This window comes from Halichoeres trimaculatus, unplaced genomic scaffold (genome assembly GCF_033239565.1).
Source record: "Halichoeres trimaculatus isolate MK-OKI-2021-1 unplaced genomic scaffold, fHalTri1.1 fHalTri1_scaffold_18, whole genome shotgun sequence".
In the NCBI taxonomy this organism is placed as follows: Eukaryota; Metazoa; Chordata; class Actinopteri; order Labriformes; family Labridae; genus Halichoeres; species Halichoeres trimaculatus.
Window position 1 is genome coordinate 16,261,059 of NW_027437196.1, and position 22,465 is coordinate 16,283,523.

A 22,465-nucleotide genomic window follows, 5' to 3' on the forward strand; every position below is an offset into this window, starting at 1 on the left:
AGTTTTATGACTTTAAGGGTTAAAGATGGAGGTTAATTATGTGTTATAGAATAATACAGTTTTTCCCATAATTACAACATATGAGATTAAGATATTAAAATGTAGTCATGATGTTTACATTACACCACAAATTATACGTGGTACTTGGTATCAAACAGCAGCTTCTTCACCATGTGTTTGTTTTTGCTGTTTGGCTGTTGTTGGCTGATTTTGTTCTGACTTTGTTTCTGATGTGGCTATTTAAATAAAGTTTGGAAATATGTGCACGCCATTAAGGAATTATGGTCCTTCAAAGTGCTATGCGTCTGCACCGACACATCCAGTTAAAATTGCCTTAGTTGAGCTTTACTTTCGTTATTGTTTGGTAAAGTCTTGCTTTGCTGAAGTTACTGTGATTTATTTTCTTACCTTTAGTTTTGGGTTAAAGCTACTCTTTTCTCTTTGTTTGAGAGAAGGTGCTCAGTGACAGTTTGTAAAGAGACGCTGCTCAGTTACAGTTTCAGAGTTATTCCTCTCTAGGAGGCGGTAGCTGTGCAGATTATTTGGTCAAGCTTTTCTTGTTGTTTTTCTTTTTGTGATTGGTCATGCATTCTTTCTATCAGTGGATGTGTTGTGTTTATCCTCTCTTTAGTATCTCTGTGACTCACTAGCCACAAAGACATTAAACATTGTAGACTAATTCTTGATGTATTTTTGAACAGATGTGCTATCAGTCCAAAACACAGTCTGGATACTTAAATCCCAGCTCTTTCTCCACACTTAATCCATGTGAGGTGCCACAGTGGCCGCTGTCAATTCCATACATAGGATTTTATTGGGCTTTAAAGGTGCATCCCCCAGAATTTTCCCATTATGAATGCACAGCATGTCTGAGAATGGTCATTATGCAGCAACAAGTAAGTAACAACACCTTATCCCTGCTCGCTTGCATCTGCAAAATGATGCAGCCAAGCAAAGTTATTTTCTCCGAAGTTGATTGATTTAAAGCAAAAGCATCTCCTGATACTGAAGTTTGAAGCTGGTGTAATCCCTCCTATAAATCAGGCCTATGTGTCCTGTGTTGTGTAGTCTGAGGGCCCATATCAGAGCTGGATGGTAGTATCTGTTTCCTTATGCCTTTGGCAGTACATGGAAACCATCAAGCCCTCTGAGAACACCAAAGCCCAAAGATTTATTAAACAATACTGCCACAGTGTGGACAAAAGTAGAACTCTCAAACATTTTAACTGGCCGGACATACTGTGATGTCACTTCCTGCATATGACTTTCCCCGGGAAGATTATTTGGCGCGGGCTGACAGACCTGTTGTTGTATTGATCTGCCGTCGCCGCATGAAAGCAAGGACCTGTCATTTGGGATATTTTAAACGCAAAATCTAAGGGAATGGCCCCGGTATCAAACCCAGATAAAGACATGGACGGTCCGGACGGCGGTGAGTTTGTGTTTGTTGTCGCTGGCTTGCCAACTACACCAGGAAAGGCGACGAAGTTAGCTAACAGAGCAGCTAGCTCACACCACGATAGGACAAGTCAGGCCATGTTTAGCCAACATTGTTTTTACTTGAAAAGTTAGGCTACCAATGTCTTATTTAAGTATACATGTTGAAAGCATTAAGTATGGCTAACACCCACGTAAACGCTAATAGTGGCTAGCTGCTATGCTACTGGTGTCTGTTGTTTTCCGATTTAACATGGTTTCCTCCTAGTCTGTTTGAAGGTTGTTTTCCAATATCCATAATCCATCCACTCAAGAAAGAAATATCTCGTGTTCAAAGTGTAGGACTAACATAAAATGATACTCTTCAAACTAATCCCTACAGTATGACATAAGCTGGGATCAACACCCAGTGTTGTACCTGAACTGCTTCTCACATCCATATGATAATGTGTTCTCCTCAGATGATGGAGGTGATGCTTGTGGTCTGGCGAAATCTCGCTCAAGACGAGAGAAAAGGGAGAAGGTGGGGAGGAAGTCTGCACTGGAGCAACTCAAGAAAGCAAAGATGGGAGAGAAGATCAAATATGAGGTGAACTCTTTAGCTGTGTAACTACATGTTTGACAACTCAGTTGATAGCACAGCTCTCACTCTTTAAGAGCTATTGGCAAAAGTTCTTTCTTAACCTAGGTATTTCTACCAGTTATTCTTCTCTTGAGTTCATTTTCTGTTGAGTAATTCTGTACCCCTAAAAAAGCAACGTTAGGAATTAAAACAGAAATGCAAAGGTTTTTTGCATATGCTAATCTCATCTTCATTTTTGTTTGATTATTTATGTATTTATTAACAGCATCCATATGACTATGCCAGAGTTGGCCAAAAGGCAAATTTTCATCTGTAGCCCCTGGCAGGTCAGCGCAAAGTTTGTAACAATAAAAACAGAAATAAATCACAGATGGAAACAGTACATCCTGATAGCTAAAAATAAAACATAATGAGTTACAATAATGTCATTTATTGGGATGGGTACTGAATTAGGTACCAACTGATACTCTTCCAATACTGTCAGCAGTATTGAGTACCGATGTTAAGATACCTTAACGCATTCATATGACTGTGACTGTCTTAGTGACAGAGTAGGGGTTTTCTATGCTGGACGAGAACACACCATTGCAAGTTTATATGTTCGGAAGAAAATATGTCAAAGTGAAACACTTTGAAATTTTAATGTTTAACAATTAATCAATATTACCACATACTGAAAATGGGTACCATTTTGTTTCATACATGAAAGGTATCCATCCCTAATTTCTGCACAGCATTCATGTAAATATGCCACAGTTTTGAGTCCCTGGCAGGTCAGTGCAGAGTTCATAGCAATAAAAACAGATACAAAATACAAGTAGAGACAATTCATCCTGATAGCATAAAAATAAAACTCAGGAGTCGCACCACACTAAAGGCTGCCTCCAATGTTCTCCAGGTGGAGGAGTTCACAAGCGTGTACGAGGAGGTGGATGAGCAGCAGTACTCAAAGATGGTGCGAGAAAGACAAGAGGATGACTGGATTATTGATGATGGTGAGTTGTTTTCTGTGGGATCTTTATATCGGCTGAATATGTTTTTAGTGAGAGTCTGATACAAATGCAACTCTCATCTTCTTTCAGATGGAATCGGATATGTGGAGGATGGAAGAGAAATCTTTGACGACGATTTAGAGGATGATGTTGTGGAAAATAAAGGTAGGCATCCATAAAATATTACACGAATCTAAAACTAGATGTGAAGTGTGGAACAATGATCTTGGTGAAACATTCTGCACGTCAATGTCAATGTGTAGGAAAAACAGGTGCTAAAGGAGCGGACTCAAAGAAAAACGTGAAGAAATCTGTCGTTGCTAAACCCAACACGATTAAGAGCCTCTTCATGAACAGCAATGTCAAGAGGCCTGCTGAGGTTTGTTTTAACAGACATCTCCACGAAAAGCTTTTGCTGCTCTCTTTATTTGCCACAGCAGATCTTAACTCTTTGAAAAGATAGCTATTCTGTTTTATGCTTGGATTCTGAAAAATCTAAATTTTGTCTCCTGCAGAAAGACGTTGACTTGTCCAAAGACGACCTGTTAGGAGACATTTTGCAGGACTTGCACTCTGAGGTTGGTACAGTTGTATGTGCACTGTGTAGAAGTTCAACAGATGAGAACTATCAGTGACAAACTTTGTGTTATGAGATAGTTGCCTTTTAGGATATTAATTTCCTCTGTTGTCTTCAGAAACCAGCTCTTCTGACGCCTCCACCGGTTGTGACTCTGAAGAAGAAGAAGAAATCTCTTGGAACACCAATGAACCCCTTTTCTGTCAAAGCTCAGACACCAAAGGTTTCACTTTATTCTGTCCTTTACAACCTCAAATAGAATATCATAATATCACTTAATTGGCTTGTTAATGAAGTATTGTACTTTACATCTGTAAAACCAGGAATCACCCAAGGGGAAAGTTATCAGGTCACCTCCTTCCAACCCAACCCCACTGTCAATTCGCCCCCCATCATCCCCGCCAGCTCTTCCTGTGGAGAAGCAGAGCATAAAGGTGGAGGAGCAGGAGGAAGAAGGTAAGATGCAGAACGACCCTGTTTACGTTTTGCTCCTTTTTCTTGCACCTCACATTTTTTTAAACCATATTTTTCAGTGAGTGACTCGATGGCATTTGATGGGGTGGACTTTGACGAGCCGATGGAGGTGGAGGCTCTGGAGGAGAAACCTGTGATCAAAGATGAACCTGAACCTAAAGTAGCAGCTGTTGCAGTAAAGGTGGAAACTAAAAAGGAGCCTGAGGACCCTGTTCTTCTGTAAGTATTGCACTCGGTTGCCTGCTTTTAGGAGATAAAGATTTTTTAAGATTGCACACGAACTAACGACAGCTAATTGCAAACTCATGGATGCAGCTTTAGTTTTAACATCATCTTGCCTTTCTCCATCCTTTTCCAGATCCAGCAGAGTCTCATCCTGGGGTCAGGAGGAGAGTGGAGCCACCGAGGCTCCAGCAGAGGTTCAGGTGGACTCCAGTCGGCTTCCGCTTGTGGAGGGGCCTGATGGGGAGCAGGTTTTCCGTTTCTACTGGTTGGATGCTTTTGAAGAACCCTACAGCCAACCAGGTAACTCACTATCACATCTCAAGCTGATAATAAGTCATTTAACTCATTAAAGATCTAGTTTAGATCAGTGGAGCTCTTCCTGATGTGTTAACTCTGCTTCAGGTGTGGTGTACTTGTTTGGAAAAGTGTGGATTGAGTCTGCAAAGTCTCACGTCAGCTGCTGTGTCAGTGTGAAGAACATTGAGCGGACCATGTACATCCTTCCTCGTGAATATGTAAGACACTTTACTAGCTGTAATTTAATAATGGAAGGGAGGTCTTTGCTGTTGAAATGTGGAAACACGGTTTTAGAGTGACCACAATTTTCTCACATCTCGTCAAACTTTGCTTGTGAAAATTCCTCTTTCTATAGTATGTCCACCCTTTTTCAAAAGCTCTAACTTTTTGTTGATTGAAAGGATTTTTTTAATAGTTTCTCTTTCTTCACGAAACCAGAAAGTGGATCCAAAGAGCGGACAGGTTTCAGAGACTCCCGTAGGAATGATGGATGTCTACCAAGAATTTAATGAGCTGTCTGAGAAGTTCAAGATCATGAAGTTTAAGTCAAAGGTTTGTCTGATAAGTGTTTTTCAGGCTGTACAGTGTGGCTCTAGGAAGATGAATGCGTGTAACCCAATCTTGTTTCTCTCTGTAGAAAGTGGAGAGGAACTATGCCTTTGAGATCCCGGATGTGCCCACTCAGAGCGAGTACCTGGAAGTCAGATATTCTGTGAGTGGATGTGCACATATGCACCCAAACAATGCAGTCTGCCTTATTTTGTTTATGTAGATAACAGGTTGTTTAATTTTGTCTCATTCATGTGGTTTTGCAGGCCGAGTTCCCTGCGCTGCCTTCAGACCTCAAGGGGGCGACATTCTCCCACATTTTTGGGACCAACACTTCGAGTCTGGAGCACTTCCTCCTGAGCAGGAAGATAAAAGGACCCTGCTGGCTCGACATTAAGACACCACGTAAGACTGATACAACAAATCACTAGTTATACATTTTTTTTTGTATTTTAGAGACATTGAACTCTGTTCTAATAGACTCACATGTCCTCTCTATCTGTATCTGTGTCAGAGCTGATGAGCCAGCCGGTCAGCTGGTGTAAAGTGGAGGCTCTGGCTCTGAGGAGTGATCTCGTTACTGTGGTCAAAGACCTGTCGCCTCCACCCATCACCATCATGTCCATCAGTCTCAAGACCATCCAGAACCCCAAGACACACCACAATGAGGTCAGGACGATTTCTTTTTAAGTTTTAAAACACATTTCTTGTGTTTTGCTGTGTTGCTTTCAGGAGAACTTGGGTTCTGATTTTTTTTCCCCACAGATTGTGTCTCTGGCTGCATTGGTCCATCATAACTTCCATATGGACAAAGCTCCACCTCAGCCTCCATATCAGACTCATTTCTGTGGCAAGTTACAAACGCTCATAATTCAAAACCCATTCCTAAGGCAACCATGTTGCAAATTTTTAGCCCTTAATCAGAGATCATGTTTACCAAAAGACTCAAACAAAAGGTTGAACATAATACTAAAGCTCAGTTTCTGACATACTGTTTTCTCTGCAGTTGTGAGTAAACCAGCCGACTGCATCTTCCCGTATGATTTCAAAGATGTCGTGAAGAAGAAGGTGAGTCTGTTGTCCTTTTATCCACCCATGATAACCCACATGGGGCTGGATTTTGAAATGGCCTGAAAGGATTGAATAAAATAACATTTCACTATATTCATGTTAAACCAAGTTGAATTACTTGATAGCAGGGTTTCCCTAACTTTTTAGCTCCTAAGGCCACTACAACTATCTTTTCCAGAAGTGGCTTTTGGTAGATTTCCACTGAAGTAGAGAAGGGCTGATCATCTGGTTTATTGGAAAATGCTAAGTGCAGAAGTGGAGCAACATATGCACATTTTGTTGAAAGACAGTCAGCAGATTGAGCAGCGCAAGCACAACACAGTAGTCTGCGACAGTTGTGATAACTGTACTTTTGTACTGTGGCCCATGCTGAAAGCAGATTGTGACATCAGTGTTTCCACCAAAAAACTTTAGGTTGCTGTTTGCACAGCAACGGTGGCTGCAGTGTTCCAGGAAAAATTCAACTGGAGAGGCAATTTTCAAAAGTTTCAATTTTAGGTCGGTTGAAAGACACTTTTTGTGTAAATGAGCGGCCAAAATGCAACAATACTTTTGAGTCAGCACCCCCATCAGTGGAAATGCAATAGGCAAATCCAGAAACAGAAAAAAAGGAACAAAAAAAGTTTTTAAGTTAGACTACCTATCTGCTCACATTACTGTGCTTTGACCAGAAGTTAACCTGTAGTTTTAACACTTTTTTCAACAATAGATGAATTAAAGCTGCAAGCAGCGTTAGACGGGTCCTCGGGCTCCTGCCGGTTTTCCCTCCGATGTGTCCAACAAAATGAGACGAACATTTTGGCGTTTTTTTCATCTCTCTACCACATTCCTAGCCCCAGTTAGGGCGGTTTTGGTGTGTGTGGGGTGGAAGTGAGCCTAATGGCTCTGAGAGAATATTATGGGATGTCGGGGAGTCAGTTGATACCATGGCAACGTATCCTCTGCTAAGCTGAGTGACATCACCAGCTGCTGCATGGAATACCTAATCAGTGTGTGACATCATCACAGGAATGCAGCAGCCCAAGGGGAGGATCAAATCCCCCCAAAAAAAGGAACAAACATCTCATCCTGTAGGCCAGAATTTTGACCTAATCTGTGTTAAAATATGGATTTTTTGTATGAAATTCCGCGAGGAATCCAACCATGTCATTTTTAAAGCTGTGCGACTTTTCCTTTTTTGTCCAGAGGCCCAACTGCTCAGCGAGGGCTGCTCTCCCATCTGTTAACATTGCGTGGTCGGCGACTTTGAGGGCTCGCCATTCGAAAACCGGGCCCGAAACAACAACTTCCCCTACAACTTTTGTAGAAGAGGGTCTGGTCTGTCATGTGAACCAATTTTCATGCCAGTACCATTTTTGGTTATTGACAAGTTAATGTTTGTAGAAAGGCTAAAAATTCTAAAATCTCTTATTTTGGCGGGGCAATTGCCGGTTTCCTGTTGGAGATAGAGCCAAAGTGACCCCTACCTTTTTTGTGCACCTCAATGAGAGGAACGTTTTGGTGTTGGTTTCATCTCTCTACGACATTCCTAGCCTGAGCTAGGGCCGTTTAAGTGTGTTTTTGAGAGGTTTTTTGGCTCTAGAGAGATTATTATGGGATGTCGGGGGGCATGTTTGGTATCATATCGCGATTTTTCGCAATTGTGAGGTGCGTGCCAATTTTGGTGAGTTTTCGAGTATGTTTAGCGGGTCTAATTTGCGTTCTCGGAGCGTGTGGAATAATAAGAAAAAGAAATTAAAGCTGCAAGCAGCGTTAGACGGGTCCTCGGGCTCCTGCCAGTTTTCCCTCCAATGTGTCCATCAAAATAATACGAACATTTCGGCGTTGGTTTCATCTCTCTACGACATTCCTAGCCCCAGTTAGGGCTGTTTTGGTGTGCATAGGGTGAAAGTGAGCCTAATGGCTCTGAGAGAATATTATGGGATGTCTGGGAGTCAGTTGATACCATGGCAACGTATCCTCTGCTGTGCTGAATGACATCACCAGCAGCATGCTTGGAATTCTAATTAGCGTGACACTAGTGTGATCAGAGTGAAGAGGGAGAGTTTATCAGCCATCTAATGTAAAGAAATCCTCACAGAGTCCACAATTTTACCCCAATCTGTGTCAAAAATATCATGTTGATAGGAATTTTTGTCAGGAATCCATTTTTGGCATTTTTAAAGCTGTACGAGTTTTACTTTTTTCTCTAGAAGCACAAATGCGTCACAAGACAGATGGAAGAGTGCTGGAAATGGATTTTTTATTTATGAGAAACGTCCAAACTACTTGTCCTGTAGGTCACAATGTTGGCTTAATCTGTGTAAAAATATCATATGGTTGTAGGGAATTTTGTCAGGAATCCAACCATGTAATTTTTAAAGCTCTATGACTTGTAGTTTTTTGTCTAGAGGCCCAAATGCGACACTAGGGAGGTGCGTGCTTTGAGCTGAAATCCGCTCTCCTCATCTGCTAACATGGAGAAATCCAAAAACGTCCAAAAGCGGTCGGCGACTTTGAGGGCTCGCCATTCGACAACCGGGCCCGAAACAACAACTTCCTGAACAACTTTTGGAGAGCAGGGTCTAATCTGTCATGTGATGGTATTTTCAAGCATGTACCATTTTTGGTTTCAGATGGTAAAATTTTTGCAGAAAGGGTTAAAAAAAATTTTTTTTAATTTTGTGAGGCAAATAGCCGGCTTCCTGTTGGAGATAGGTCCAGGGTAGCAGCGTATGATTTTTGCGTCTGGATGACACGAGCGTTTTGGTGTTGGTTTCATCTCTCTACGACATTCCTAGCCTGAGCTAGGGCTCTTAGCGTGTGCCTAGGTGGCGCTATAGAGCTTATTATGGGATGTCAGGGGTCATGTTTGGTATCAAATCGCAATTTCACGCGATCCTGATGTGTGTGCCAATTTTGGTGAGTTTTAGAGCATGTTCAGGGGGTCTAATTTGCGTTCTCGGGGCGGGTGGAATAATAAGAAATTAAAGCTGCAAGCAGCATTAGACGGGTCCTCGGGCTCCTGCCGGTTTTCCCTCCAATGTGTCCATCAAAATAAGACGAACATTTCGGCGTTGGTTTCATCTCTCTACGACATTCCTAGCCCCAGTTAGGGCTGTTTTGGTGTGCATAGGGTGAAAGTGAGCCTAATGGCTCTGAGAGAATATTATGGGATGTCTGGGGGTCAGTTGATACCATGGCAACGTATCCTCTGCTGTGCTGAATGACATCACCTGCTGCATGCTTGGAACTCTAATTAGCGTGACAGAACCCCAAACAGAGTGGAGACTGAGAGTTGATCAGGCATGTAATGTAAAGAAGTCCTCACAGAGTCCACAATTTTAGCCCAATCTGTGTCAAAAATATCATATTTGATAGTAGAGCTTGTGAGGAATCCATTTTTGGCATTTTTAAAGCTGTACGAGTTATACTTTTTTGTCTAGAAGCCCAAATGCGTCACAAAAACGCTGGAAAAGCGGTGGAAAAGTGCTAGAAATGGATTTTTTACTTTAGAGAAATGGCCGAACTACTTGTCCTGTAGACCACAATGTTGGCTTAATCTGTGTAAAAATATCATATGGTTGTAGGGAATTTTGTCAGGAATCCAACCATGTAATTTTTAAAGCTCTATGACTTCTAGTTTTTTGTCTAGAGGCCCAAATGCTGCACTAGTAGAAGTACTAGTAGTGAGTGTTTTGAGCTGAAATCGGTTCTCCTCATCTGCTAACATGGAGAATGGCGAAATTCGTCCGAAAGGGGTCGGCGACTTTGAGGGCTCGCCATTCGAAAACCGGGCCCGAAACAACAACTTCCTGAACAACTTTTGTAGAGCAGGGTCTAATCTGTCATGTGATGGTATTTTCAAGCATGTACCATTTTTGGTTTCAGTGGGTTTAATTTTTGCAGAAAGGGTTAAAAAAATTTTTTTTTAATTTTGTGAGGCAAATAGCCGGCTTCCTGTTGGAGATAGGTCCAGGGTAGCAGCGTATGATTTTTGCGTCTCGATGACACGAGCGTTTTGGTGTTGGTTTCATCTCTCTACGACATTCCTAGCCCGAGCTAGGGCCCTTAGCGTGTGCCTAGGTGGCGCTATTGAGCTTATTATGAGATGTCGGTGGTCATGTTTGGTATCAAATCGCAATTTCACACGATCCTGATGTGCGTGCCAATTTTGGTGAGTTTTCGAGCATGTTCAGGGGGTCTAATTTGCGTTCTCGGGGCGGGTGGAATAATAAGAAATTAAAGCTGCAAGCAGCGTTAGACGGGTCCTTGGGCTCCTGCCGGTTTTCCCTCTAATGTGTCCGACAAAATGAGAGGAACATTTCGGTGTTTGTTTCATCTCTCTACGACATTCCTAGCCCCAGTTAGGGCTATTTTGCTGTGCATAGGGTGGAAGTGAGCCTAACGGCTCTGAGAGAATATTATGGGATGTCAGGGAGTCAGTTGATACCATGGCAACGTATCCTCTGCTATGCTGAGTGACATCACCAGCTGAATGCTTGGAATTCTAATTAGCGTGACACTAGTGTGATTAGACTGTAGAGGGAGAGTTTATCAGCCATCTAATGTAAAGAAATCCTCACAGAGTCCACAATTTTACCCCAATCTGTGTCAAAAATATCATATTTGATAGAAGGGCTTGTGAGGAATCCATTTTTGGCATTTTTAAAGCTGTACGAGTTATACTTTTTTGTCTAGAAGCCAAAATGCGTCACAAACCGGTGGAAAAGCGGTGGAAAAGTGCTAGAAATGGATTTTTTATTTTAGAGCAATGTCCTTACTACTTGTCCTGTAGGCCACAATGTTGGCTTAATCTGTGTAAAAATATCATATGGTTGTAGGGAATTTTGTCAGGAATCCAACCATGTCATTTTTAAAGCTCTATGACTTTTAGTTTTTTGTCTAGAGGCCCAAATGCGACACTAGTAGAATGTGTGTTTTGACCTGAAATCGGTTCTCCTCATCTGCTAACATGGAGAAATCCTGAATCGGCCAAAAGCGGTCGGCGGCTTTGAGGGCTCGCCATTCGAAAACCGGGCCCGAAACAACAACTTCCTGAACAACTTTTGGAGAGCAGGGTCTAATCTGTCATGTGATGGTATTTTCAAGCATGTACCATTTTTGGTTTCAGTGGGTTTAATTTTTGCAGAAAGGCTAAAAATGCCAAAATCTCTTATTTTGGCGGGCAAATTGCCAGCTTCCTGTTGGAGCTACGCGAAAATACCTCCTATATTTTTTGTGCGTCTCGATGAGCTGAACGTTTTGGTTTTGGTTTCATCTCTCTGCGACATTCCTGGCCCAAATAAGAGGCATTTTTGTGTGTTTTTGTCTGTTTTTTAGAGGTTTTTTGGCTCTGTAGAGATTATTATGGGATGGCGGGAGTCATGTTTGGTATCAAACGTAAATTTTGGGCGCCCATAATGTGTGTGCCAATTTTGGTGAGTTTTTGAATTTGTTTAGTGGACCTAATAAGCGATTTACTGGAGTGCGGAATAATAATAATAATAATAATAATTAAAGCTGCAAGCAGCGTTAGACGGGTCCTCGGGCTCCTGCTGGTTTTCCCTCCAATGTGTCCAACAAAATGAGACGAACATTTCGGCGTTGGTTTCATCTCTCTACGACATTCCTAGCCCCAGTTAGGGCTATTTTGCTGTGCATAGGGTGAAAGTGAGCCTAATGGCTCTGAGAGAATATTATGGGATGTCTGGGAGTCAGTTGATACCATGGCAACGTATCCTCTGCTGTGCTGAATGACATCACCTGTTGCATGCTTGGAATTCTAATTAGCGTGACAGAACCCCAAACAGAGTGGAGACTGAGAGTTTATCAGGCATGTAATGTAAAGAAGTCCTCACAGAGTCCACAATTTTACCCCAATCTGGGTCAAAAATATCATGTCTGATAGAAGATCTTGTCAGGAATCCATTTTTGGCATTTTGAAAGCTGTACGAGTTATACTTTTTTGTCTAGAAGCCCAAATGCGTCACAAAAACGCTGGAAAAGCGCTGGAAAAGTGCTAGAAATGGATTTTTTACTTTAGAGAAATGGCCGAACTACTTGTCCTGTAGGCCACAATGTTGGCTTAATGTGTGTAAAAATATCATATGGTTGTAGGGAATTTTGTCAGGAATCCAATCATGTCATTTTTGAAGCTGTATGACTTTTAGTTTTTTGTCTAGAGGCCCAAATGCGGCACTAGTAGAAGTACTAGTAGTGAGTGTTTTGACCTGAAATCTGTTCTCCTCATCTGCTAACATGGAGAAATCCTGAACTGGCCAAAAGCGGTGGGCGACTTTGAGGGCTCGCCATTCGAAAACCGGGCCAGAAACAACAACTTCCTTCACAACTTTTGTAGAGCAGGGTCTAGTCTGTCATGTGATGGTAGTCTCAAACCTGTACCATTTTTGGTTTCAGAGGAGAAAATTTTTGCAGAAAGGGTTAAAAAAAATTTTTTTTAATTTTGTGAGGGATTTAGCCGGCTTCCTGTTGGAGATAGGTCCAGGGTAGCAGCGTATGATTTTTGCGTCTCAATGACAGGAGCGTTTTGGTGTTGGTTTCATCTCTCTACGACATTCCTAGCCCGAGCTAGGGCCCTTAGCGTGTGCCTAGGTGGCGCTATTGAGCTTATTATGGGATGTCTTGGGGTCATGTTTGGTATCAAATCGCAATTTTTCGCGATCCTGGGGTGCGTGCCAATTTTGGTGAGTTTTTGAGCATGTTTAGGGGTTCTAATTTGCGATCAAAGACGGTGCGGAATAATAATAAGAAAAAAGAAACGGACGAAATACAATAGTGCCCTCGGCCTTCGGCCGAGGGCACCTTCTAGCTCTTGCTAGAAGGTGCCCTGGCTCAGGCCGAGGACCCTAAAAAGAAACGGACGGAATACAATAGTGCCCTCGGCCTTCGGCCGAGGGCACCTTCTAGCTCCTGCTAGAAGGTGCCCTGGCTCAGGCCGAGGACCCTAAAAAGAAACGCAGCAGGAACAATAGTGCCCTCGGCCTTCGGCCGAGGGCACTTTCTAGCTTGCTAGAAAGTGCCCTCTTCCGTAGGCCGAGGACCCTAAATATGTAAATTTAGGGGCCGTTTGCTTCGTGCGAGCGCATACAACACGACAACAGTCGTTACAATTGTCGCGAACCACCGTGTTGTGCTTGTGCTGCTCAATCTGCTGAATCTGCTGACTGTCTTCATACAAAACGTGCATCTGTTGCTCCACTCTTGAACTTTGTATTCCCCAATGCACCAGATGACCGGCTCAAATCTACTTCGGTGGAGATCTCCCAAAAGCGGCTTCTGGGAAAGACAGTTATAGCACCACCTACAGGCCTGGCATGCTTACTACAGCGTTTTCAATCTGTCAGCGTTTCTGTGTAAAAGCATATTTTTTTCACTTTGTTGCAACATTGACGTGTCAACAGGGCCTTGGGTAGTTTTTGTCTTTAAAAGACATTTTGTGACCCCTTTTGGTGTTTAAGAACAGGTCTGAACCCCCACTTTGGGAATTGCTGCTTTACAGAAAAATAGCTTCAAATTAGCACAAGGTATATTTGCTCAAATGAAAGGAAAAGTTGCTGGAAAAAAATGTTCCATTGCACACGAATAATTTTTTTTTTCCCTTACTAGTACTGAAAACATGTTTTAGTAAAGCACTTGTCCTCAATATAAAGTAATTGATGAGACTGTTTTCCTTTTTTTCAGAATGGAAAGGTGGAAATAGCCGCCACAGAGCGAACTCTGCTCGGCTTCTTCTTGGCCAAGATGCACAAAATCGACCCTGATGTGCTTGTGGTGAGTAGAAACTCCTGAAGCAACATCTTATCACTTGTTTCACAAGTGTTCATCAGGTTTAAAGTAAGGATCCTGTGTCTACGTTATTCCTCATAGGGCCACGACATCTTTGGCTTTGACCTGGAAGTGATTCTTCAGAGGATCAGTTTCTGCAAAGTCCCCCACTGGTCTAAGATTGGCCGGCTTAGAAGAGCCAACATGCCAAAACTGGGGGTAGGATGACAGTGTTCTTTAGCAAATAAGGCTTATTTTGACTTTGTACCATATGAAACATCACCTTTTTATCGTCGTCTCATTCAGGGTCGTGGCTCCTTCGCAGAGAAAAGTGCAACCTGCGGCCGTCTGGTCTGCGACGTGGAGATCTCAGCCAAGGAGCTGATTCGCTGTAAAAGTTACCACCTGACTGAGCTGACTGCTCAGGTGCTGAAGATGGAGAGGGCGACAGTCCCTCAGGAAAACATCAAGAACCTCTACAGGTTTGTTCGCCCTTAAAGGGACATTTTGCTCAAACAAGAGAAACCCAGATGAGTAGATAACTTCACAGTAAAGTCTCATGATCATGAAGTCAGACTGCGTTTTTGTGCTTCAGTGACTCTCCTCACCTGCTCTACCTGCTGGAGCTGACATGGATGGATGCTAAGCTGATCCTTCAGATCATGTGTGAGCTCAACGTGCTGCCGCTGGCTCTGCAGATCACCAACATCGCCGGCAACATCATGGTAAAACTCAAACTCCACAGCGTTCATATGTGGTTCATAAAACACAAAAAGAAACGCAGTTTGCAGTTAAAACACTGTGGCTCTGTAATTTCTCTTCTACCTGCTTTTTTTTGGAGGAGGAATTTTAAACACACATGACAAAAGACGCCAGGATAGCCGATCGTTGAGGATTTTAAATTCCTGACAGAAGCTTTTCTCGTTTATTGTACAGAAAATTGAACCCAGAAAAAAACAGTTTGCAGACAAAAGCATGTTTTGTTCTTTTATGAGAAAAGGAAAATGCTTGACGCTGTAAATCTTAAAAGAAATCATCAAGGCTCGGAGATGGTGTATTTCAATCAGTCGGTGCTGAGGCTGTGAGTGAAGATGACTTCAGATAGAGTTGGACATGCCTCAGGTGACTTCACCTTTTGTCTTTTTTCCATATCCATCACCTGACTCCTTCTTGTTCTCCTCACAGTCTCGCACTCTGATGGGTGGTCGCTCTGAGAGGAACGAGTTCCTGCTGCTTCACGCCTTCTATGACAAAAACTACATCGTCCCTGACAAACCGTCTTTTAAGAAGGCCCAGCAGGAAATGGTAAAGCTACACATACAACCAAGTTGTTCTTTGTTTTATTTTTAAAGTGCGTCCATTTGACAGATACATTCAATTTTTTTTCTTAATGTTTCCTGAATCCCAGGCTGACGGAGATGAAGACGTGGATGTGGGGAAAGGGAAGCGGAGGAAGAAGGCAGCGTATGCAGGAGGTCTGGTGCTGGACCCAAAAGTTGGTGAGTCTTAGTTTAAACTTTGAGGTTTTCTGCTTCTTTTACAATCTATATTATTCTGTGTTCTGCATAAAAACCTTCACCCCTCCCTCTCTGTGCAGGTTTCTACGACAAGTTTGTTCTGCTGCTGGACTTCAACAGTCTGTATCCCTCCATCATCCAGGAGTTCAACATCTGCTTCACCACCGTACAGAGGGAGGCGTACAATTCAAAGAAGAAAAATGAGGTGTGTGTATTTGTTTAAAAATCACACATTGACAGAAACAAAACTGTCCATGAAGACCTGACATGTTGTCTGAGGTATAAGGATCATTTTTCGCCTGCTTCCCAGGGCAGCTTTTTGTCTTCAGTTCAGTCTCACCCTATTTCTTGTTTCTAGGACGATGAGTCAGAAGAGGTTCCTGAAATTCCTGATCCAGACCTGGAGATGGGAATCCTGCCCAAAGAAATCAGAAAGCTGGTGGAGAGGCGTCGACAGGTCAAACAGCTGATGAAACAGCAAGACATCAACCCAGACCTCTACCTGCAGGTACACACACACACACGATCCCTGTGGTGTCTTTTTCTTCCTGATGTGGTCAGTTGACAGTTTTTGGGTTCATAGTTTTTAATTCTCCTCTACAAGAGGTTTTACGGATGCCTTCTGAAGATTTGTAACTTAACTGTAAAATCTGGGGAAAAAAATCTGCAGATACATCATCAGTGATTGAAAAAGTTACTGATTATGTAATCATGACCCAAATTAAGTATTTTCCCAAGATTCTGAACCATGTTTGATCTTAGTTCCAAAAAGATAAAGAAACTTAACTCAGCCATGAATGACCATTCAACCCAGTAACACATCAATAAACAGTGATTTTTAACGAGAATACAAAATTAATTTCTGTTTTAAGTTATTTGAATGTGTCTCTCTTTCAGTACGACATCCGTCAGAAGGCTCTGAAGCTAACCGCTAACAGCATGTACGGCTGCCTTGGATTCAGCTACAGCCGCTTCTACGCCAAGCCGCTCGCCGCTCTGGTCACACACAAGGGAAGAGAGGTGAGCCACACAAACTAACTGAAAGCAGAAAGGACGCCCTCTGACGCCCTGTACAGATTGAATTAAAGCAAAAGATGACTCATAATGGTTAAAAGGGGGCTCTGTAATAAAACCATAATTTACTGGATGTATAATAACAGCTGCAAAACACAGAAAGATATCACTAATACTTAAGCTCCCTTCTTTCCGCACTTCTGCGCACTTCTACCTGCCTGAACTTTTTTTCTCACATTTCTTATATTTAACACTTCAACACTGGAGCGAAAATAGAGTAAATGCTAAAGTAGATAAATAAAAAAGAAGACTTATCAAAGAAAAAGAAGAGACATCTAAGTACTTAGTTATAACCCCAAGCCTATAAGAGTTGGGACATTGTGTAAAAGTTGATTTAAAAGAAAAAAAAAAAAGGTTGAAACTGGAAAATGTTAGGGTTTTATTTTTCATAAATGCTCATTTTAAATTTGATGAATACACATTCATATAAGCAAAAAATAAATAACACGTTTCGATGTAGTTCATGTTAAACTGAGCAGTAACATAACTAGGTATATAAAAAGCCTCTCCAGAGAGAAAAGATCACAAGAGATTCACCAATAACTAAGAGATTGGGTGAGCTATAATAGTTCAACAATTTCAAAATAATGCTCCTCTGTGTGAAATTAGAAAGAATAATTTGCAGATTTCATTAAATTTGGTTCAAAGTTTTGGTGAGTGATTCAAATTTGCATTAAAAACAGACATGACTCTGCAGTGGAAGTGACCGCCTGAGCTCAAAAGTCATATTCACAAATCACTGTCTGCTAGAAAAGTTTGTCACTGTCAAATGTACCATCCCAAGAAGAACCATACTGTATTAAAACATATGACCACACTGTTGTTGCAGTAAAATCCTAGTTAAGCAGGCCTACCTACAGTCTTCACTCGTCCCTTATTGAAATCATTTGATGCATCACGACACACAAGTTTGACAAAAGTGACTAGAACTAGTAAGCTGCTGAAATCTTGTATTAGACGTGAGTGGGCCAACATTCCACTTTCAAAACCCAAGGAACTGACAACACTGAGCTCCAAATGAATGTCAGGTGTTGTTAAAAGATTAGCGATGTAAAACTTGAACATACTCCTCCAGCTTCTCTAAAATGTCTTACAAAAATCAAACTAAAAAAGGAGCAGATCATGAAATTGTAACATTTTCAGTTTCAACATTGATGAGTTGTCTTTTTTTATTGATAACAAGATTTTAATCTTTTTTACTGGCCATCAAATATTTTACCATGTAGGCGTTCATTTAAAATTCCTCAGTTTTCATCCACAAGAGGGCACTGTAAGATCAGTTTCCAAGTCTCTATTTTTCCTTTTTGATTTTTTCTTATCCTCTATTTAATTCTGCTTCCTCTTGTCTCACATTCGTCTCTCATCATCTTGACAGAATGATCTATTTTACCACAGGCGCTCTTGTGCTCTAAATATGATAATTCCTGTAACTGTGATATGACTACTTTCAGTGATATCAATAGCTCCCTGTAAGTATTTTCCAGTAACAGAATCCCACAGCGCACACATGAAGCTCTCACTCAGTCCATGTAAGTGTCATGACTTCTTTCAGCACGATCAAATGGAACAACACGGGCGTGCACGCTGAGCGAACAGTGTACAGAGGCATGTGTGCAGCATGAGATAAACGACTAAACCTGGTATTGTAACTGAACGCCGCACACACACGCTCTCTCACCATGTCTCTGGTAGTACTCATGTTCGTTTAATGAGCTCTAACAGTACACATCCTCAGCAGAGGCGTCCAGCTTTGCCTCAGGAGACTCCTTCATTAGAATCCCCTTACACAGGCATTGTGCTGCCTAATAGAGGGCAGGGCAGTAACTCAGAGTGTGTGTGTATGTTGTTTTGTCAGCCCCTCTGCGCCTCCAGTCACCCTCGTTGTTGGGCTGACAGAGCTACATTGTAAAAGGTGAACATTTGATTCATCAGGACAGGTGGGAGTCTCTCCCTGGAGACTTACTGCTGGAGGTTGGATGGGTTAATTACATTTTACCTCCTTACAGCTGCAGTTTTATTCAGGAAGTGCAGGCATGTTAAGCTGAAAATATCTGGATTGTTAAAGAAGTGTGTATTCCCACTGGTTAAGATCTTCAAATTAGTTTATCACCTGTCTGCTTTAAAGATTTATGTTGTTATGTCACAGCTGAAGTAACTCAAAACTGACTAAGCAACACAAAATGTCTTTTAGTTTTCAACAAACTTTGTTCTCTGTTTTTACAGAAAAAATGGTTTTTTTTCAGTCTATGCTTTAGTCTCCTGAATAGTTGAAGGTGTCTCTGTTTTCTAACCTCCAGCACTTAGATGATTGTACAGTGCTTAACAAATTTATTTCAACACCCGTCATCAAAATGAGAAACTGCCCAGCATCATAAAGTGCTTTAACTCAGTTCAAGTTTTTTTTCAGAGATTTTCCTTCATTTCACTATTTTGAACAAAAGTGAGGAGCTTCAAACTAATGATATGTTTTGATACACAAACTTGAGCTGTAAATTTTTAGAAGAATGACTTGCAACCATTAAAACACATTTTTCTGTTTAGAAAAATAAGAAAGTGGCTGTAATTTCATCAAAACAAAATAATGTACCTTACTTTCTTTGAATACTTTGCTGTAAAACTACATTTGAAAATTCATAAACAAAATAATAACTTTTTAGCATTAAATATGTAATTTTGATTAAAGAGCTTGTATATCCTGGTAGATTTACAATTACAGAAACATAAGAAGAGTTTTGGTGGTCAATTACCGGTATATACTGTCTCAAGAGAACATTTTGATTGAATAATACAGCTGCATGCAATGAAGTTTAGATTTTTTAAAGAATAACTTCAACCTTTATGGAAACTGAGAGATTAAAAATTTCTTCTATGAACAAAAAAGTCAGCTTGGGGAACTCCTGGAAAGAAAGTGGTTGAGACTAGAAATGCTCTGATCTAATCCTGTTATTAGTCCATAACAGACTCCTAAAGTTAGATCGATGACACAGGATGATCCACAGGACAGATCCGTTCAGTTCTGTGCTTTTCTGTGTTTGCATCAACCATGTGTGTTTTAGATCTTCCACACCAGGTCTGTGAATTTTTTCTAATTTTTTTTTCTGGGAAGAGAACTACAGTAGCTCAGTGACTTGGACAGTTTCACTTATTTTGCAACAATCCCTAATGTCCACTTGCAATTTGTGCAAGCTGAATTCCCCACCAACCCACTATTGATGTTTACACTTAAACTGTAACCACTGTTGGTATTACAGATTTACTCACTGCACATTTATAATCCTATAAAATAATAATAAAATCAGCTCAAATTTTTATTTCATTTTGGTTTTCAAAGTAAGAAAAGCATGACATTGCAAAACATAATTTTCAGGCCTTTTACACACATAGTCAGGCATTTTCAAAATATAAATACCCCTCCAAATTAAAAAAAAAACAACAACAACAAAAAAAAATCTTTTGTCCACACGTTGTCAAATCAGCTGATAAGTGGGTCTCGAGGCACACCAAACTCATATTGGGTAGTGTTTTCCAGATGTGGAACCCGTGCTAGCCAATCAGAATGGACCTCGTCATTCAGCTCTGATTACTGACGTCTACACAAAATCATGGAGCCTGAGTTTTCCAAAATCTTAACTTTGGCTGGAGTTTTCAGAAAACATGATTTTTAGTGACACAAAACTGTGGTTTCGTGTGGATGACATGCTTAAATGTATAAAATATTTGCAGTTTCCCATGCATGCCTTGTTGAAACTGTCCTGACAGAAAATGTTCATAGCTTTCAGCAATGTTAACTCTATGCAGATGTGTAGCTCTTTCTAGCATCTCCTTGAACCAAAGTTAACACTAAGTGGCTTTTTGTGTAAATAAAGCAGTTGCTTGACATTGTTAACTTTATCATCAAAGTGTCTTTGTTCCCCTTTATTTACACGACTGACAACTGTTCCGTCGACACATTCAGCTATTCGTTTACATTGGAATAAGTTTGAACCATTTGATACAGCTGATGTGAGCTGAGCATCAAAGGTCATCAGTAAGACCTGAACCCACAGTGTGCTCAGCACATAGCAAAGACCTGAACCTGCTGATGCAGCAGGGGATCCCACTCGGCACAATCTTAGTGTTTTGTTTACTTTGTATCCATGATCCTGGACCAGCATCTATTTATAATGCAGATTGTGTGTTTGGGCAACCAGGGAGTCCCACTGTAAATAAGATACTGTAAGTAATGTTGTTGAGGTTCTTTTGGCTGAGCCTGGGCAGCGTAAGATTTTCAGACTGATTCAGTTTCAGAGAGGAAAGATTCACCGATTACAGACATTGTGGCAGATGGAGCTAGATAACAATGCAACGTAATGTTGGAGCTTTTCTGCTTGGGGTTTACACTTTGATAGACACTTATTGGACTAAATAGTATAATATTAAAGAATTTCCCTTTTATTTCATGTGAATGTTCTTGTGTTTCTCTTCTTTTGAACTTTAGTTAAACTGCAGGCTTTGTCCATGGTGTCCAGCCATCACTCTGGCCTGTATACCGTAACGTGGTCAGAGCTGTGAGGCAAAGAGCGGTTTAATTCAGGCAACATTTAAACACCATGAAGCCCTTTTATTGAATTTGTTTGGAGCCCTGAAGTTAACCAGCTGTAAGCCAAGTAGTTCTTGGTAGTTTCCGACTGCAGCGAGCCAGAAAGGCCAGCTGGCATTGATGGCGGGGTTTCTAGTGTATTTGCGGGCATTGCCGTTTTCACCCCCGCCCCCATTTTAATCGTCACATTTGCACTCTACTTTCATATCATGATTTAGGAGGCTTTTTATTTTTGTAATTGTAACACGTACACCGACCACTCCTCCTCCCCCCTGGTGTAAATCCTGCCCCCAAAGCCCCTTCATCCCTTCATCTGTTTGGACGAATGTGCATGTGTCCTCTGTATTTATTGATTGGCTTAGCTCTCATCTTTCTCTCACTCTCCTTTTAAATTGGGGCCTAGCCCCCCTTGTGGCAGGAGAGGGTCAGGCCGGGGGGCTGCAGTGCTTTCTCAGCCCATGGAGGGTTCAGATGAGGGGGATGACAGCCCCTCAGCGGTTACTCTTCTGATCAGACTTGCCAAGTTACGAGAGGAAAGCCCCCCCACCCACTTAGCTCTCCTCCTCACTCTTGTTCGGTTTCTTGAGTATGTCTTGCATCTCTGTGTCTTCATGTCAGGATGTACATGTGTCTATGAGCACAAGTGCTACTGGCCGAACTCTGCTCTTTGTCGGGGAGACCATTTGTTGTGGCCCTACTCTGTCCTGGTATGTGTGGGTATTAAGGGGGGGATGATGGGTATTAAGAGGAAGGTGAAGGTTTAGGATTACACTGCAACAGATTGATGTCCCCTCAACCCCTCAGCGTTATTTTGGGTTCTTTTGTATGTTGGCCAGAGAACAGTTGGGTGCAGAGCAACACATCTACGAAACACAGGCAGCAAACACGCATGTGGTTATAATAGACTGATACAAGCATTTGCCGTCAGAGGAAGACTTTCATTGTCCACTGCCCGCTGGCTGAAGGATCCCTGACTTCATCCGACAGCTTAAACAAATTAAACTTTAAGATTAAAGGTTTTTCTGATGGGGGTTTTTGTAGGGCAAAGATCAGCAGGTGGAAAAACTCTGCAGCATTTGGCCGGTTGTTGGTGTTAATTTCTGGTAGTTGGTGTTAATGTTGCTAGTGAGAGTTATAACAAATAAAGATGCTGTTAATAGTCAAGCCCACCATGAGTGTTAATTTCGTTTAAAAGAATTATGACGCTAATCGACAACAACCTTTTTTTCCATGACAAAGTCAAAATGGTGAGGAGATAACTAGAAATAATTAAACTGATAATTTGTTGAAAAAATGTGAACAGTTGACCACTGGATATTTGAA

At 41.5% G+C, this 22,465-nt stretch overlaps 1 protein-coding gene across 1 annotated transcript in view; it reads left to right on the forward strand.

The window, feature by feature from the left end:
* The first annotated feature begins 1,266 nt into the window (after positions 1–1,266).
* The window catches only part of pola1 (polymerase (DNA directed), alpha 1), a 79,783-nt gene continuing 58,584 nt past the window's right edge, over positions 1,267–22,465 (forward strand). Inside the window, exons 1-26 of the mRNA XM_074693680.1 lie at positions 1,267–1,432; positions 1,899–2,026; positions 2,919–3,015; positions 3,103–3,177; positions 3,276–3,391; positions 3,528–3,590; positions 3,708–3,812; positions 3,913–4,045; positions 4,123–4,282; positions 4,422–4,588; positions 4,691–4,803; positions 5,024–5,137; positions 5,223–5,297; positions 5,401–5,539; positions 5,649–5,803; positions 5,900–5,984; positions 6,141–6,202; positions 13,889–13,978; positions 14,075–14,191; positions 14,279–14,454; positions 14,568–14,697; positions 15,158–15,277; positions 15,381–15,471; positions 15,570–15,694; positions 15,848–15,997; positions 16,387–16,509. Of these exons, the coding sequence (XP_074549781.1) occupies positions 1,384–1,432; positions 1,899–2,026; positions 2,919–3,015; positions 3,103–3,177; positions 3,276–3,391; positions 3,528–3,590; positions 3,708–3,812; positions 3,913–4,045; positions 4,123–4,282; positions 4,422–4,588; positions 4,691–4,803; positions 5,024–5,137; positions 5,223–5,297; positions 5,401–5,539; positions 5,649–5,803; positions 5,900–5,984; positions 6,141–6,202; positions 13,889–13,978; positions 14,075–14,191; positions 14,279–14,454; positions 14,568–14,697; positions 15,158–15,277; positions 15,381–15,471; positions 15,570–15,694; positions 15,848–15,997; positions 16,387–16,509 (2,958 nt within the window). The 5' untranslated portion in view covers positions 1,267–1,383. The remainder of the gene's footprint in view (positions 1,433–1,898; positions 2,027–2,918; positions 3,016–3,102; positions 3,178–3,275; positions 3,392–3,527; positions 3,591–3,707; positions 3,813–3,912; positions 4,046–4,122; positions 4,283–4,421; positions 4,589–4,690; positions 4,804–5,023; positions 5,138–5,222; positions 5,298–5,400; positions 5,540–5,648; positions 5,804–5,899; positions 5,985–6,140; positions 6,203–13,888; positions 13,979–14,074; positions 14,192–14,278; positions 14,455–14,567; positions 14,698–15,157; positions 15,278–15,380; positions 15,472–15,569; positions 15,695–15,847; positions 15,998–16,386; positions 16,510–22,465) is intronic.